The sequence below is a fragment of the Thamnophis sirtalis genome, unplaced genomic scaffold, assembly GCF_051295495.1.
Source record: "Thamnophis sirtalis isolate CommonGarterSnake01/CBP01778 unplaced genomic scaffold, rThaSir2_p1.2 scaffold_6, whole genome shotgun sequence".
Lineage (NCBI taxonomy): Eukaryota > Metazoa > Chordata > Lepidosauria > Squamata > Natricidae > Thamnophis > Thamnophis sirtalis.
The window spans coordinates 128517410-128535242 of NW_028261386.1; the positions used below are offsets into that span (position 1 = coordinate 128517410).

General features: G+C 39.5%; 1 protein-coding gene across 10 annotated transcripts in view; it reads left to right on the forward strand.

Moving 5' to 3' along the window:
- The window catches only part of KHDRBS2 (KH RNA binding domain containing, signal transduction associated 2), a 466489-nt gene that overhangs the window by 197521 nt on the left and 251135 nt on the right, over window positions 1-17833 (forward strand). For all 10 annotated transcript variants that reach the window (XR_015697109.1, XR_015697103.1, XR_015697106.1 and 7 more), the window contains exon 4: window positions 1734-1880. Coding sequence is in view for 2 of the 10 variants with exons in the window: in XM_087718932.1 (XP_087575058.1) it covers window positions 1734-1880 (147 nt within the window). In the remaining 8 variants the exon portion in view is untranslated. The remainder of the gene's footprint in view (window positions 1-1733; window positions 1881-17833) is intronic.

Genomic DNA, 17833 nt, shown 5'->3' on the forward strand with positions numbered 1-17833 from the left:
GTAAAATGTTCATTTTCACTGCCGCTATCCTACCCAGCAAAGATAAGTGCAATTTCTCCCATTTTTTCATCTCTATCTGTATACTATGCCAAAGTGGTTCATAATTATGCTTATATAGTTTCCCGTTTGAAGTTAAAATATTAACTCCAAGATATTTGACTTTTTTGACTACCTCACATCCTAGCATCCCTCCTAGTTCTTCCTTTTGTTTAGTATTCATATTTATAGCTAATATTTTTGTTTTTCCTAAATTTATTTTCCTTTGAAAATGTTTCCTTTCTCATCCAAGAAACTTCTTCAGTTCTAACTTAACTCAGTTAGAACTGAAGAAGCTTCTTGGATGATATGCAAATGTTTCCTTTCTCATCCAAGAAACTTCTTCAATTCTAACTTAACTCAGTTAGAACTGAAGAAACTTCTTGGATGATATGCAAAATGCTTTTAAAGGGAAAAAGAAAACCCAAGAAAGCCCAAAAGGTCCATTGGGACAACCATGACCTGGACAATTGAGAATCTCCGTAGACCCTTTGCTAACCTCATAAAAGCTTTTGAAATTTGTAGCTGGCAAGACCAGTGGAGGATCGTGTCATATTTTGGCTGCCTTACTAAATTTATTCAGATAATATGCCATTTCCATCATGGCATAACGGCCAGGGATTTCCAAATGACTGAAGTCATGAATAATCTGTAAGGTTGACTCAGCCTTCCATCCTTCCAAGGTGGGTGAAATGAGGACCCAGACTGTGGGGGCGATATGCTCACTCTGTAAACCGCTTAGAGAGGGCTGAAAGCCCTATGAAGCGGTATATAAGTCTATTCCTATTGCTATAGCTCAGCATTTAAGATGCTAGGCATGTCAGATGGGAAGCTAGCGAGCCAGATTCGATACCTGAGTAGCATGTGATGGTGAGTTCCCATCCTCGTCCCATCCTCGTCCCATCTCCTGTCAACCTAGCAGTTCGAAAGCATGCAAATGTGAGTAAATAAATAGGTACTACTTCGGTGGGAATGTAACAGCATTCTCCTGATGGCCACATGATCACGGAAACGGACAGTGCTAACTCAGTGGCCTTGAAATGGAGATGAGCACTGCCCCCTACAGTCAGCAACATCCAGCAGAGTAAAATCTGCAGGGAGTCCTTTTTTTATTTTACCATGTTATTGCATTTTAGTTTTGATAAATGCTTTTAGCTATTGCAATAAATGCTGCTATTTTTAAAGTATTCGTCTGGATATTTTACTAATAATTGTTTTTTCTAGTTTGATATTTCCTTTTTTTTTTTACTAAAATATTCTGGGCTCAGTTCTATTTGATGAACAGTGATACATAAAGCAAACAAAATAAATAGCATTTTAGGATACATTTTATAGTTCATCGCATCCGTTACTCTGGTGAAAGAAATCTGAATTGATCCTTTTCCCCTTTTTCAGAAATGAGCCTGGTTCTTTTTGTTTTTTTGCATTGTGAAAATTTCAACACCCTGTGAGGCATTAACCATTCCATGCTTTATTGATTAAAATCTGTTGCAGATGTTAATTATGCTAGTTTTCATTATTCACACAAAGTGACTTTCAGATTTATAATTAATACGTCAAGTAATTTATACAAGAATTTTGTTGTTTCTCACGGGGCCTCATTTTGCTGAAAGTCTGCCTAGATTATGACCTTTGCTTTGCAATTTACAAATGTTAAATCAATGCAAAGAGATTTCTAAAAATACACTTCTCCACAGGAAGAAGAACTAAGAAAAAGTGAGGAAGCCAAATATGCACACTTGAGTGATGAACTACATGTATTAATTGAAGTGTTTGCCCCTCCTGGAGAAGCTTATTCGCGGATGAGTCATGCCCTGGAAGAAATTAAAAAATTTCTCGTTCCGGTAAGTTGTTCGCAGAGTTATTACAAATATACAGTATGTGGCAATCACTCGATTGCATTAAACACAGTACTTGAAAATCATCATTAGTAGATATTGGTTCCTCTTCCGGTACTGTCCTCATCACCAGTTGAAGAATATACCAACCCTTGATTATTCTGCACTTGAAATATATTTTTGGAAATTGCCAAATGAGTTAATTATTGCTTATTAATTGTTGTGTGTTGTTCCTTCTTTTGATATCCAAGAAATGAATCCAAACTGCCAGTTGTGAAAAATCAGACCCAAATGTGAGGCCCACTTAAACTGATGCATTCCTGTTCATGCCGATGCACAGGAATCTTCTCAGCTCACGGTTAGCACCTGCTTAGAGTTAGATAAGGAAAGGAGTCCCGGCGGATTTCATTCCACTATGGATTTCATTCCACTAGTCCAACTATAGGGGGCAGCATTCCTCTCCAATTCTGAGTTAGGTAAGGGTTAACAGAAGTCTGGTGGTTAGCTTCCTCCCCGTCTATCCTACATAGCCTAAGGGGCAATCCAACACACCCCAATCAACATCTAAAAAGCCACTTACCACAGGCACTACAAATACCACACACAGAACAGCACACACTCCGCTAGAGAGAAGGTCCCTGAAGATGGGTTCCAGCATGAATCTGAAAGCTTGGAAGACAAATCTCTGGTGACTAACCCAGATTGGATCCTGCAGACTATCTCTTCATTTATCTTGTCTCTTTGCACAGTTATTTAATAGACATACGCTTTTTCTATGCCACTTACTGATGTAGAGTTTACTTGGGATCTCTTGGGCCTTTCCAGTTAGGTTTCATGAATATCCAGATTTGGCATTGGTTACTAGTTGGGCCCCACCCAGGGGCCTAGGACGTCGTAACGTATTTTCGTATTATGCGTGCAGATCCAAGCAGTGCGGCTTTTTGCATTTGACTGATGGTGATTTTGTCATTTTTTAACTGTTTTAAATGTAATTCCAGTGCTTTTGGTATAGCACCCAGTGTGCCAATTACCACTGGAATTATCACTGCTGGTTTGTGCCATAGTCGTTGAATTTCAATTTTTAAGTCCTGGTATTTTGCGATTTTTTCATGTTCCTTCTCAGCGACCCTGCTATCACCTGGTATTGCGATGTCTATGATTGTGACCTTATTTTTCTCAACCAATGTGATGTCTGGTGTATTATGCGCCAGTATTTTGTCTGTTTGTATGCGAAAATCCCACAAGATCTTGACCATCTGATTTTCGGTGACTTTTTCAGGCTGATGTTCCCACCAGTTTGTTGCTGTTTTAATATTATAATTTTTGCACAAATTCCAATGGATCATTTGTGCTACTGAATTGTGCCGCAATTTATAATCAGTCTGCGCGATTTTTTTACAGCAGCTGAGTATGTGATCAACAGTTTCATCAGCTTCTTTGCAAAGTCTGCATTTGGCATCATCAGAGGATTTTTCAATTTTGGCCTGAATGGCATTTGTGCGGATAGCTTGTTCTTGCGCAGCCAGGATTAGTGACTCTGTTTCTTTCTTTAATGTACCTGTTGTTAACCATAACCAAGTTTGTTCACTGTCCACTTTATCTTTTATTTTTTCCAGAAACTGGCCATGCAGTGCTTTGTTCTGCCAACTCTCCATTCTTGATTTTATCACATGGTTTCTGTATTCTTGTTTCGTCTGTTGGGCCTTCAGTAGATTTTTGTTCTTTACTTCAATTAATAGATGTTCTTGACTTTCTTTTAAATAATCAGCCAGTGCATGTTTTTCTTCTTCAACTGTTTGCTTCACTTGTAATAATCCTCTGCCACCTGATTTTCGTCTATCAGTATCACCACGTGGATGTAAACTGTAGTGCATTGTCATAAGTTTCCTGGTTTTTTGGTCCAAAATGTCCAAATCAGCTTGTGTCCAGTTAACTATACCAGCTGTGTATCTTATAACTGGTATTGCCCAGGTATTTATGGCCTTGATTGTATTTCCGCCATTCAATTTAGATTTCAAAATTTTCCTAACTCTGTTGGTGTACTCTCGCCTGACAATAGTTTTTACTTCTCCATGCTTGATGTTGTCCAACTGCAGAATGCCTAAGTATTTGTAGGGTTCATTTTCGTTGCATTTAATTAGTTGGCCATGATGAGTTTATAAATTGGGGCACATTTCGCTAGTATATGATACATATACAGGTAGCCTTTGACTTACAACCACAATTTAGCCCAAAATGTATGTTGCTAAGGGAGATATTTGTTAAGTGAGTTTTGCCCCATTCTACGCTTTTTTTACCACGGTTGTTAAGTGAATCATTGCAGTTGTTAAGTTAGTAGCATGGTTAAGTGAATCTGGCTTCCCCATTGACTCAAAAGGGGATAACATGACCCCAGGACATTGCATCCATCATAAATATGAACCAGTTGCCAAGCGTATGAATTGAAGGAGCCGAGGTGGCGCAGTGGTTAGAGTGCAGCGCTGCAGGCTACTTCAGCTGACTGCAGTTCTGCAGTTCGGCTGTTCAAATCTCACCGGCTCAGGGTTGACTCAGCCTTCCATCCTTCCGAGGTGGGTAAAATGAGGACCCGGATTGTTGTTGGGGGCAATATGCTGACTCTGTAAACCGCTTAGAGAAGGCTGAAAGCCCTATGAAGCGGTATATAAGTCTAACTGCTATTGCTATTGCTATTTTGATCACATGACCAACAGTCGTAACTATGAAAAATGGTCATAGGTGACTTTTCTCAGTGATGTTCTAACTTTGAACAGTCACTGAATGAACTGTTGTAAGTCAGGGACTTCCTGTGGTACACTATTACTATATAGTATACCAATGATATACCGAATACGTTCTTCTGCCCTTATTCCTTATTGTCCTTACGGGTATAATCGAAGTACTGCAACATGTATAACATATGCTACTACTAAAACATGCATATCCAACAGGAGCTAAATGGCAGAGTTCCTCGGGGCATACAGAAAGTTAAATTAATGAGTCGAGGGAGCAAAAGGTATTATTATCAAAGGTGACAAAAAAGAAATGAAAGATGAAAAAAATTCCATAACAAACCTCTGAATTCAGAATGTAGATCATTTATTAGAGCCAGAAAAGCCTTAATATTTAGTGTTTATGGATATTCGATACATAAGCAGACAGAGTTATTAAACACACACAGAGGATGCTGATTGGCACACCAATTAATTTTTTATTTGTGTCTTTCATATTGTTGTGACTGACTATCCATTGTCGGAAACAAACCAAAGAAGAAATATGTATTCAACAAATCATTATATGATTTTATTTTGGTTTGGTTTTTTGCTCAAATTTCTTCACCTATCCAGTTCTAAGTTTCTATGGCTGAGTAATTCTCTTTAGAAAAAGGTTTTATTTCTTTTAAAAAACACAAATATTTCATCATTCGTCAATCATTAAAACATTGAAGTACAATTTTTTTTGTATGCCCCTCCCTCCCTCCACCCCCCAACCCCCCTCCTCCTCCCCCCCCCGACTTCCCAGAACCCGTACACGGTATGGATTTTTAACTAACCCAGTCTAAAATCTATTGAGAAAAAAGAAATAAAGAAATTAATGACATTCTACATTGACCTTAGCTTCTTCTTGCTGAACTAACTTTAAACAATTTAAATCATTTCTGATCTTAAGCATAAGCTAACTGGAATTTCTTGGTCCCGTATTTATTTTGTATATAGTCAATCCATTTTTTCCAGTCTCGTTTATATCTCTCATTTGAGTGATCTTTAAGATATGCCGATATTTTAGCCATCTCGGCTAAGTTTGTGACTTTCAATGTCCATTCTTGGATTGTAGGCAAGTCTTCCTTCTTCCAGTATTGCGCCACCAACAGTCTTGCTGCAGTTATTAGGTGCAGAATCAAGTTAGGGCTGAGTAATTCTCCAATTACTAACCATCACCTTGACACCGAGAAAGACACAGTACTAAATGTTGCTGATGGTTTGTCTCTTTGCTGTCTTCGATCAACATTTATTCTACAACAGCCTGTCCACTGGCTAGGTTTTCTATCCCCAGGTTTAATATGTTTCTGAAAATGTAACTGTCAATCAGTGAATAACCATTCTCTCTCAAGGATGTAACTATGAAATAATACTAACAAGAAGATGAATATCTGATAAACAAGTAGAGACTTACTGGAAAGAGACGAGAGAATGTTTGCTTGGCAATGTTTATAGCATGCCTATCTCAAAAGACTGTCTTTTTAAATTTCTTTAGCACCAAGAGAAAGTTATAAGGGAGGGAGATTTATGGACTTCTGGGTATAAAAGGTTTCAAAATGTGCAGCCCCCACAGAAAAAAGTATGTTGTCTCATTGTAGGCATCTCACTTTAGTGGTGCAAGAGGATTCTTAACAGACCTTCCTGAAACTTTGGACATTGGACAGGTAGTAATGGCCTTATCTTCAGAGATCCAAACAAATGCTAGGCTGCATTTAAATTCTCCCAATGGATACTTAACTGTTGTGGCCCAGCAGGAGCCGTTGGAGCTGCCACCAGACTCCGACAGTGAGGGGCCCTATGAGTCAGCATGGGCACCAACTAGATTACCACAGCCTATAGATAAAGTGCATTAGATTGGCTGCTAGATCTTTGACATAGACAAAACTTTGGTTGTCTTCTACTAAAGCTGAAGGCATCAAGGCTCTCAGCTGTTGTCATTTGAGACCATTTCCTCCCTCTGTCTAATTCTAAGGCCAGATCTACTTGTAATATTTCTCTTTTTTATTTTAGATTATGAATTTGTTGATATAGCAAGGTTCATTTCTAAACTATGGTCTGTTATATTGAACAAAAAAAAATGATCCATGCTTTTTCCTAACTTTTAAAACCGTGTCTTAATCTTTAGGGCTTTTACAGCCCCTGATTTGTGTTTTGTTGGTTATGCTTATGGTGATGATGCGGTTTATAGAGCACTGAAAAAATAATAAATAGAATATATATTTTTTTAAAAAAATGATAATAATTAAACTTCTCAACAGCTGGTGTGAGGTTTAAGATTTTGCTTTACTGCAGGAGTAACAGCTGTTTTACAGTTGGTAGATTTATTCCTTATTCCTTTGTTTCAGATTTATAATATTTTCAGATTTATAATATAAACAACAAAGTGGTTATTAACTGGCTTGTTAACAACTATGCCAATGCCAAGGTGGTAGGGTAGAGAATTTGTCTTTTATTTTCCATTTTACGACGTGGCTTTAATTTGTTTTATGAGGTTTTATTGTTTATAAAAGTAGCATTTCTTGCAAATGTGAATGCCCTTAACCTTTTATGTACCACATAGATGAGAGTCCCTTTCCTGCAAACGATTGTGCAACACCTTCTGAAAAGCACATGTCAGACAACAAAAACCCACAGCCTTTAGGGAAGGGCAAAAATTAATTTTGTCCACCTATTTAAGTGAAGAGTTTTAATTTGCAATCCCCAAACTAATATGTGGATCAAAAGAGAGCTCTTCTTTGGATGTTCCACTTCTCCAAATATTGCAACGCACTGCTGCACACAATAATTATATGTCCATATGTCTACATTCCGATACAAAATGTGCATAGCAGTGAAAAATTCATACAAAATTAAGCAAGAGCCAGTATGTTACAAACTGAAGGTGGGTATATAAACGTTATTGGGAGACTGTCCCGAACGGGATTATGGGAAAGAGAATGGGAAGAGGAAATCTACTATGTATGCCAAAGGTGGGTTTCTGCTGGTTCACCCCAGATCAGGTGAACTGGTAGTGGCGGCGTCGGGAAGCTCCACCCACCCGGTTGGACGCTTCTGTGCATGCGCAAAAGCGTCATGTGAGTTCACACGCAGGCACAAGCGAACCGATAGTAAAATAAACCCACCCACTGATGTATGCTGCCTAGGAGTCCTGAGCAAAAGCAAGATAATAAATCTAAATCCGTAGCGTGAGCAGGGAGCTGAAGTCCAATATTTTATATATATTTTTTCCTTGACTGTTATTTCAAGTGTATGAGCTGCAACGGATTATGAAAAGCTCTTTGCAGATTACATGATATTAGACCTCAGATCTTTAGTAGTGCTTGGTTTAAAAATACTGTAGCAGCGTCTCTATTCCTAGGATGGTTTTATTCAGAAGATAACTGCTATTTATAAAATGATGCTCCATGGTGCTTTCAGATGCCACTTGTCTGCTAATCTAAGAAAAACACAGAAGCAGTTACTATAAGGGGAGGTAAAAAGGCACCAGGGCATATTTCATTCATTTCATTTCATTTATTATATTTATATGCTGCCCTTTTCCCCCGAAGGGGACCCAGGGCGGTTAACAAATCAAATCAGGGAGGGGGGGGTAGAGACAAAAAATAAAAAAATAAACGATACATAACAATACATAATTTAAAAACACACAACAGTCATACCATTCAAGACGGGGGCAACAGCTCTTTAGCCCCAGGCCTGTCGGAACAGCCAGGTTTTAAGGGCTTTGCGGAAGGCCTGGAGGGTGGTGAGGGTTCGAATCTCCACGGGGAGCTCATTCCAAAGGGTCGGAGCAGCCACAGAGAAGGCTCTCCTCCGGGTAGTCGCCAGTCGACACTGGCCGGCGGATGGAATTCGGAGGAGGCCCAATCTGTGGGATCTAATCGATCTAGCGGAGGTGATTGACAGCAGGCGGTCTCTCAAGTACCCAGGTCCAATGCCATGAAGGAATACCATCACTTGTGTTCTGAAGACCTGCAAAAATAGTGTTTTAGCATGATGTTTCAGTAATTTAAGGAGATGAGACTGGTGTTGAGGTGGCTTAGTTTAGATGGTTTACTCATAGAGAGATAGGGAATGATGTTGAGCAAACCACAAGATAAGTATGAGTCCTCCGGGATTGGGCAGCCTATAAATTTAATAAACAGTTAAATAGTTAAACAGTATATGAAGGAGGAATATATGTTTGTGTGAAGGGGGAAGACCAGCAGTGAAGTGTGAAGTTTTAGGATAAATCAATCCCTGGAAGTGGTAGACTCCAGGATAGAAAGATTAGTTTAGTTTAGTTTAGTTTCACTTTATTTGTATGCCGCCCTTTTCCCTGGGGGGACTCAGGGCAGCTCACAGTTCAAAAAGGGGGTGGGGAAGGACAAACAATTTACAACATAAAAGCACTACATCATTTAAGAACTCAACAGTCATACAATTCGAGTAGGGGTTAGAGTCTTTAACCCCAGGCCAGCCGGGATAGCCAGATTTTAAGTGCGGCGCGGAAGCTCTGGAGGGTGGTGAGGGTCTGGATCTCCACGGGGAGTTTGTTCCAGAGGGTCGGAGCAGCCACCGAGAAGGCTCTCCTCCGGGTAGTTGCCAGTCTACACTGGCTGGCTGATGGAATTCGGAGGAGGCCTAATCTATGCGATCTTATCGGTCTAGTGGAGATAATTGGCAGTAGGCGGTCTCTCATGGATGTGGATGTCTTCCTTTTTTTAATTTATGTGTTAATTTATTGGACTGAAGATTATTACTCTCTTTTTTTTGTACAATGCTGTTTACTTTAAAAAAGAACTTGTATGGCTTGTAGGCTCTGTGTGAATGCATTACTGGAGTGTTCTGAAATGTTTCCCAAGTTGTTTGGAAGTTCAGCATTAGGGAATATGAGAAGATGTTTAAATAGCAGTAGACTTATATACCGCTTCATAGGCCTTTCAGGCCTCTCTAAGCGGTTTACAGAGAGTCAGCATATTGCCCCCAACAATCTGGGTCCTCATTTTACCCACCTCGGAAGGATGGAAGGCTGAGTCAACCCTGAGCCGGTGAGATTTGAACCGCTGAACTGCTGATCTAGCAGTAGCCTGCAGTGCTGCATTTAACCACTGCGCCACTTTGGCTCAGGGGGGAAAAAAGGCATATTTCATTCCTGGCCCGTTATAAGATGTAGACCGCAATTGAATTCAGATGATAAAAAGCATGTGTTATGGTATGAGTCCCATAGCAACACTCATGACTTCTTAAAGCAGGTATCGCTAAGCCTCCGTTGTGGCATGCACAAAGACATTGCCTTCACCTTAGCAACAAAAGCTCCCTGGAGTAGCTGGTCTTTTGTTTCTGTTGTTATATTTTTGGCTACCTTCATCCCAGGAATGTTTATGTTCAAGATGAACAAGACAAACACTCCTCCTATAGTAAGACATGGAGTGAAGGCTTATTTGCAGACTTGTTCATTGCAGATGATGATTAAGAAACTGCTCTGGTGTAGTGAAATAATTTTACAATTTGGAACCAGGATCTTGGCAGGGAAGGGAAGTCTATTCAGAAGAAGACCAGAAACATCTCAAACAATAACAAATCTTGTAGAAAAAGAAAGAGGAGGACCAACTGCTGTTTAGTGTTTTAAGATGTTCCCTGCCTGCTTAGAGGAACATTTAAAAAGAGAGTTCTCAGAAGGCTCCTGAGAATACCATAGACAGCCCAGAAGATGCTGGCCAGAGTCTCTTGGTTGGGAGATGGGTAGCTATGTAAATCTGAGAAGGAAATAAAACAAATAAAAACTGATGGCTCATCAAACAAATCCCACTTGAGTCATAAATAACAACACTTAAATGACCCTACTTCTGACACATTATGGGAAAACCCAGCTCTCTTGAAAAGACTGTAATGCTGGGAAATGTAAAAAGAAAGAGAAGATAAGGATGACTTGTGGATGGTCCACACCTGGGATGGTGAACCTATGGCATGCGTGCCACAGGTGGCATGGGGAGCCATTTGTCAGGGCATGCGAGGAGCTGCCCTGTCAGCTAGCCAGCGTGTATGCGCGCAGTGCCCAGCTGAGTTCACCCTTTTTTAAAACCATTTTTTGCCTTCCCCAGGCTCCAGAAGCCTCTGGAGCACAAAAAAAGAGCCCTATGGGCAAACCAGAAGTTCGGGAACGGACTTCCGGTTTGCTCGGAGGGTCGTTTTGACTGCTCCGGAGGCTTCAGGCCTCCTGAAGATCCCTGAAGTCTCTGGAGGGTCTCCGGGGGGGTTGGGGGAGACTGTTTTCACCCTCCCCAGGCTCCTATAAAGCCTCTGGAGCCTGGGGAGGGCGAAAAAAGCATGCAGAAGATGGGGGGGTTCGTGCCTGTAGTGCATGCATGCGCACTTGGGGTCATGCATTGCATTATAGGTGTGGCACGTCCACACACAACCCCCCCCCCCTGTGCTCCCCCCACTTATGGCACGCGAGCCAAAAAAGGTTCACCATCGCTGGTCTACACTGTAAAATAGTACACCATTGAGAGTCTTGAAAGAACAAGCTAGGGCCTCAAAAATGGCATATAATCAGAGAGCCAACTTGCTCTAGTGGTTAGGACGCCAGGCTACAAACCAGGAGATCGTGAGTTCTAGTCCTGCCCTAGGCATGACTGGCCAACTGAGTGACCTTGGGCCAGTCACTCTGTCTCAGTTCATCTTGCAGGGTTGTTGTGGTGGGGGAAATAGGAGGAGGGAGGAGCCTTACATATGTTCACCTGCAAAATGTAATCAAAGCTTCCTACGCATTATACATGAAGACAAGTTATGCATAGCACTGCACATGGTTCAAATAAGATTGCTAAAAGGTAGCACATGTTTCAGATGTGCTATATAATTGAATTGAATTGAATTGAATTGAATTTTATTATTTGTATGCCGCCCTTCTCCGGGAAGGACTCAGGGCGGCGAACAATTCAAAAAGGGGAAAAAGGGGAACATAAAATGAAACACAGATAATTAAAATAAGCAAGAGTCACACAACCACACAGGTCGAGAGGGGAAGGGAACTCATCAACCCCAGGCCTGCCGACACAGCCAGGTTTTGACGGCTTTTCGGAAGGCCTGGAGAGAGGTGAGGGTCCAAATCCCTGCGGGGAGCTCGTTCCAAAGGGCCGGAGCTTCCACAGAGAAGGCCCTCCCCCGGGTAGTAGCCAGATGGCATTGGCTAGTAGACGGAACCCGGAGGAGGCCAACCCTGTGTGATCTAATGGGTCTGTGGGAGGTAATTGGCAGCAGGTGGTCTCTCAAGTACCCAGATAATTGTCCATACGAAGCATTTATATGTTGAAAGCTTTCAACCTGAAGAGGAATTATTGTTTCTCTCAACCTGCAGAGTTTGTAGGATCCACTTGTTCTGCATTACTCTCACCTAGATTTTACGGGAATGCCACCAATGCATGATAAAACAAGGGTTTTATTGACAAGCTGGCTGATAACTAAATGAAAGAATCTCTTACTGGGACATGTTTCTGCTGAAATCAGAAATGAGCCTCCTCAAGATAACAACAACAACAACAAAAAGCACTAATGAAATTTTTGATGGAATTTGTATCATTTCTGTAGGAATGTTTGCTTATGCCTCTCTTACACCCCGTTTCAAATATTGTAGGGATTGTGTGTATCCGTGTGCGACCTATTCAGATTTATGATGTTAATGGTAGTCAAGATTTCTAAGAATCTTCAGGTCCCTCTCTGAAGATAATGTAAAAAACCCTCACTGAAAGAGAGTCTTTTGCTGGGACTCCTGGAAGGCCAGTATCGAACAGGTTATAGTCCAAATTTCTTTTTATTATGCTAATGAATCATAGATCATAAGTTCTGCCTGGAGACATGTGAGTGAAAAGGCAGAAGAAGATACATCTCGGGAGATCTTTAGATCCAGGCAGCCTGAAGATAGCAATAGCAATAGCAGTAGACTTATATACCGCTTCATAGGCCTTTCAGGCCTCTCTAAGCGGTTTACAGAGAGTCAGCATATTGCCCCCAACAATCTGGGTCCTCATTTTACCCACCTCGGAAGGATGGAAGGCTGAGTCAACCCTGAGCCGGTGAGATTTGAACCGCTGACCTGCTGATCTAGCAGTAGCCTGCAGTGCTGCATTTAACCACTGCGCCACCTTGGATGTACAGAAGATGTCTTCTGTAGCTTGGAAGAGACAAAAACATTGGTGTATTACATATCTGCAGGTCTGAGAAAGGCACATATTGGCTTTTACAACTTCCATTGCCCAAGCGTTATCTCAGTAAAATCTTTCACATTTAACAGCTTGAGTGCAGAAGGCATCTTGGATGGCACTGCTTCCAGACTCTGTACTCCAGTGTCTGGCTTTTGAAGGAGGCATTTATTTCAAAGGTGTAGGAGAACAATACGCAACAAAGCCACCGAGGCAAGTTAAGAGCAGGGCAATGCAGTGTAGTTAAGAGCAGCGATAATATGAGCCTCATCATTTTGTTTTCTGCTCTCACAAATCTGACAGAGCATTTTTGCTGCAGCCTTTTAGATGTGAGGCTGCAGTGCAGATCATAAAAACTGTTTGGGTGCCTCTATAATGTTGTTTCCTACCTGCAGAAGAACTGAGACTTAATGGGTTCCATCTGTTCTTGAATCTCAGAGGATTGTATCGGTTTGTTTAAAGCCAGCCTGAGTTGCGCAGAGCTAATTGCTTATCCCAAGAAGCTTATTTCTTTCCTGATTAGAAACCTTGCTATTTTCATTTCAACATGCTAACTTTAACAATGCTGGTGGTCATTGCTAGCACAATTTTGTCCCTTTTTTTTCCTTGAAAGAATTCCATGTCAGTGCCTAAATACCCGAAATAGGATTGTGTTTGTACAAAACGTTAAGTTGACCGAATTAGCCTATTTTTTCTGGATTTACACAATCAAATTGATGACCGATCAACGGGGCTGGATTCGCTCACCTCTGTAATCTTGAAAAACAAATAAACTTGTGCTTGGCATGGCATGTAAACAGAATGCCTTATTATGTGTGCCATGAATTATTTAAACAGGACAATGATTAGTGCACAAGTCACCTGTAAACATCAACCACACCGACTAATGTCATGTAACACCCTAAACCAAAAATTAAATAAATCACATTGTGCTTTAGTTTGAATTCTAAATTTATCAATATGCTGCCTGTATTTGCTAGTTGAAGGGAGAAGAGCAAAGTGTGTTGACTTCCAAACTGGTCACTTAGTTTACATAGGATAGCATGAATATGCTTGCAATTAAATTAAGCTTTGGTTAACCTTGTGCTATACTGCCCCAAATGTGTACCAGCTGTCTTTATCTGCTGTATATTTCACGGATGCAACTAAGACCTAGTCTGTATCTTCCTTTAATTATTAAAAAGAGCTGCATGTGAGTCTTGAGTAAACAAGTCCATGAGGGCCAGTGGAGATCCATAGTTATGGGCCCATCCAGTGACAGCTCTGGCATTAATAGCAATAGCAATAGCAGTTAGACTTATATACCGCTTCATAGGGCTTTCAGCCCTCTCTAAGCGGTTTACAGAGACAGCATATCGCCCCCACAGTCTGGGTCCTCATTTCACCCACCTCGGAAGGATGGAAGGCTGAGTCAACCTTGAGCCGGTGAGATTTGAACCGCTGAACTGCAGATAAATCAGCTGAAATGGCCTGCAGTACTGCACCCTAACCACTGCATCACCTCGGCTCTTAACACTCCAAGCATATCATCCACATATTAAACAGGAGATGAAAATTTCATTTAAAAAACAAAACAAAAATGTTCTCATTGTAAAATGATACGAAATCTATGCCAAAGGGAAACATATTGCATCATTTTTTATTTATAGAAAGGATCGCCTTTTCAAAAATTGGATAAATTACACACGCCCTACAGAACACCAAAAAGCCCAAATTCAGTTTTTATATGAAAAAAGAAAATGTTAGCAAAATGGGTTAATTTCCCAAGTGAAAAGTAAACTTAAGGAAAGGACTTTTAGAAGTTGTTTGGAAGAAAAAAATACTGACTGAATGTGGCTACTAAGAGCCACGGAATTGTCTGGAGTTCTGTTAATTAATAAGAAAAAAATTGTTCAGTGGAACGATTAAGTGAAAAAGGTGGTAGAGGAGGGGGAAATGCATATGAGAGGCTGGTTACTTCAAAAACATGTTCAGGGAAAGCTATTACATAATATTCATAGAAATAAAGACATGGATGGAAAGAATAAAGTCCAAGAGATGAAAGAACTGATCAAAACTGTGCTGTGTTTTGCTCATCTCTTGTTATCCCTTCTTTTTCTACCTTGTTCATCCAAGCTACTATTAGACTTGACTGGGAACCCTCTTTTCAGTTTTTTCTATTTATTTACTCTTAATTCAAAGATAGTAGAATTACTTATAATGACTAAATCTTTGGGGACTCTCTTCAAAATTATGATTTTGGAAAAAGAGGGAGAAAAAACAAGTAAAGAAAAGGGAATAAAAGGTTTCGAACCCATTTCATTGATTTCCAATGTCTGAATTGCCTTGACTTGGCGCTTTTTTTTTCATGTGAAATTATTCTTTCCCCACAAATTGCTAGATTGGTCTAGTGGTTAAGGCACCAGACTAGGAGCTAGGAGATCTTGAGTTCTAGTCACATCTTAGCCATTAAAACTCGCTTGGTGACTTTGGGCCAATCATCAGGAGATTAGGAATTCTAGTCCTACCTAGTCATGAAAGTCAACTGGATGACCTTGGGCCATATCTCAATCCAATTCTCCTCATAGCAGTGGTGGGTTTCAAAAATTGTTCGAATCTACTCTGTGGGTGTGGCCTCCTTTGTGGGAGTGGCTTGCCACCCATGTGACCAGATGGGAGTGGCTTGCCGCCCATGTGACCGGATATGAAGATGCCGACGACACTTGTCAGAACCACCTTAAATTACCTCACATCCAGCACTGGCATGCATAAGAATAGGATGTCAACTTGTTTTTTAAAAGGCATCTTTGGTTTGCGTTAAAACAACTTCAACACACGCAATGTTCTGATTACACCACAAACGCAGTAGTCATCCTTACCTTCCACAGAGGCACTGAGTTTTATAAATATGAGCAAGATAGTGTAGAATAATCATATCCAAGGACCAGTGGTGGGTTTCAAAAAATTGTGGAACCTCTTCTGTAGGTGTGGCCTGCTTTCCGGGTCCACTGGTGGAACCTCTTCTAACCGGTTCGGTAGATTTGATGAACCGGTTCTACCGAATAGGTGCGAACTGGTAGGAACCCACCCTTCATAGGGTTGTCGTTGTGGGGAAAACAGGAGGAGGAAAGTGTTGTATATGTTCGCCACTTTGAGTTAGTTGTAAAAGTAATAAAGGTGGAAATAAAATGAATAAAATAAAAATACTCTTTTCCCCTGTAAAGGTAAGAAAATACAGTAGTACAGCAAGGATTTCCATCTTTTTGTGCCACTATTGGTGCTTCTGTCCTCTTCCTTGCTCTCTATTTGAAAATATGCAGAAGGAAGGAGAGATGGGAGGTCACTTGTTATGGTGCTGCTTGGGACAGACATGGAAGAGAACCTGCAAAGAGAGAACTTTTTCAGTAGAAATATTGATCCCTGGGGGGGAGGGAGGGAGGGAGGGGAGGGAAGAATGCAAAGCTTAATAGCTTTGAAGTATTTCCATTCTTCTTTAGTGAAGGCAAGAGGGAAATCTTTTTTTTTTTTTGCTTTTATTTTGGTGTTCTTGCCTGTAAGATTGATTACAATTCTTTCCCTGTTCGCTATGATTAAAATAGGGAACAATTTTTGACTACCAAATGAATCAGAATCCAGAATCCCGATTTCATTTATTTGATTTCCTTGTAAATCAGCCAGTAGGAATGGATGGGAGACGATGTAAGCAGAATGTGATAGGCACCATGTGACCTGATCTGAACCTCAGAGGGTGATGTATGGGTTGGAAGAAGCCATCCATCAGAATACATGCTTTTCTAAATGTCATAATGGAGTTCGCGGCTAAAAAAGACGCATGCCTTCAGTAAAATGCATTTTTAAAGAAATGTCTGTTTGGAAATTAAATGCATATATGTATTCATCTTTGGAGAGGAAATGTATTCCAGTTATATGTATTTTGAGAATAGGTACAAAATACGGTTTTAAACAGTTATTTAAATGCAAACTTTTGTGCAGTTTTTTTTTTAAAAAAACAGAATGAAGTGGTATAATTTAATTGTTAATTAGCTTCTGCACTGACATTCATGTGAAAACAGATTCTTTTCTATAATAATATGACCTTGATAGTTGGGAGAAAATAGCAACTAACAAATTATGCTAACATTTTTACCAGAATATTTTGTAACCTGCCTGATTTCATCTACAGTTTGTGAATAAGAAAGAGACGGAGAAAATACGAACACAAGAGCAAGATATTATCAGCCAAATTGATATGGAAGGCGTTTGTATATTTAAGACCAAGCTGGGGAAGGCTTCAAGTTATGTCAATTACATAAGTGATAGTAGTTAGCTAAGGAATTTACGATATCACCACAAAATACATTATACACACCTACACTGATGATTGTACCTAGTAATGAAAAGTGTGCAAGAAAACATTCAATCTGAAAGAGCAAGAAGGATAAAAAGTCCCAAAATTCGTAACAATTATGCGCTTCTACTGTGAGTTATGCTTAAAAAGGGTGTATATAGTACGTGAATTGTGACTGGCATTGTCCATCAACAAAGAAAGTAAAAGCAAACAGGGATTTGACACTTTTGGATAGCCAAAGGCAATTGATTGATTGATTGATTCATTCATTCATTCATTTGATTTATATTGCCACCTATTTACACATGGAGACTCAAGGTGACTTACAAGAATGTAAAAACCTGATATAAAAACTAATGAAAGTGAGAATCATATAATAGAATTAATAATAGAATTAATAATATAATATAATATAATATAATATAATATAATATAATATAATATAATATAATATAATATAATATAATATAATATAATATAATATAATAATATAATATAATATAATATAATATAATATAATATAATATAATATAATATAATATAATATAATAATATAATATAATATAATATAATATAATATAATATAATATAATATAATATAATATAATATAATATAATATAATATAATATAATATAATATAATATAATATAATATAATATAATATAATATAATATAATATAATTAATATAATATAA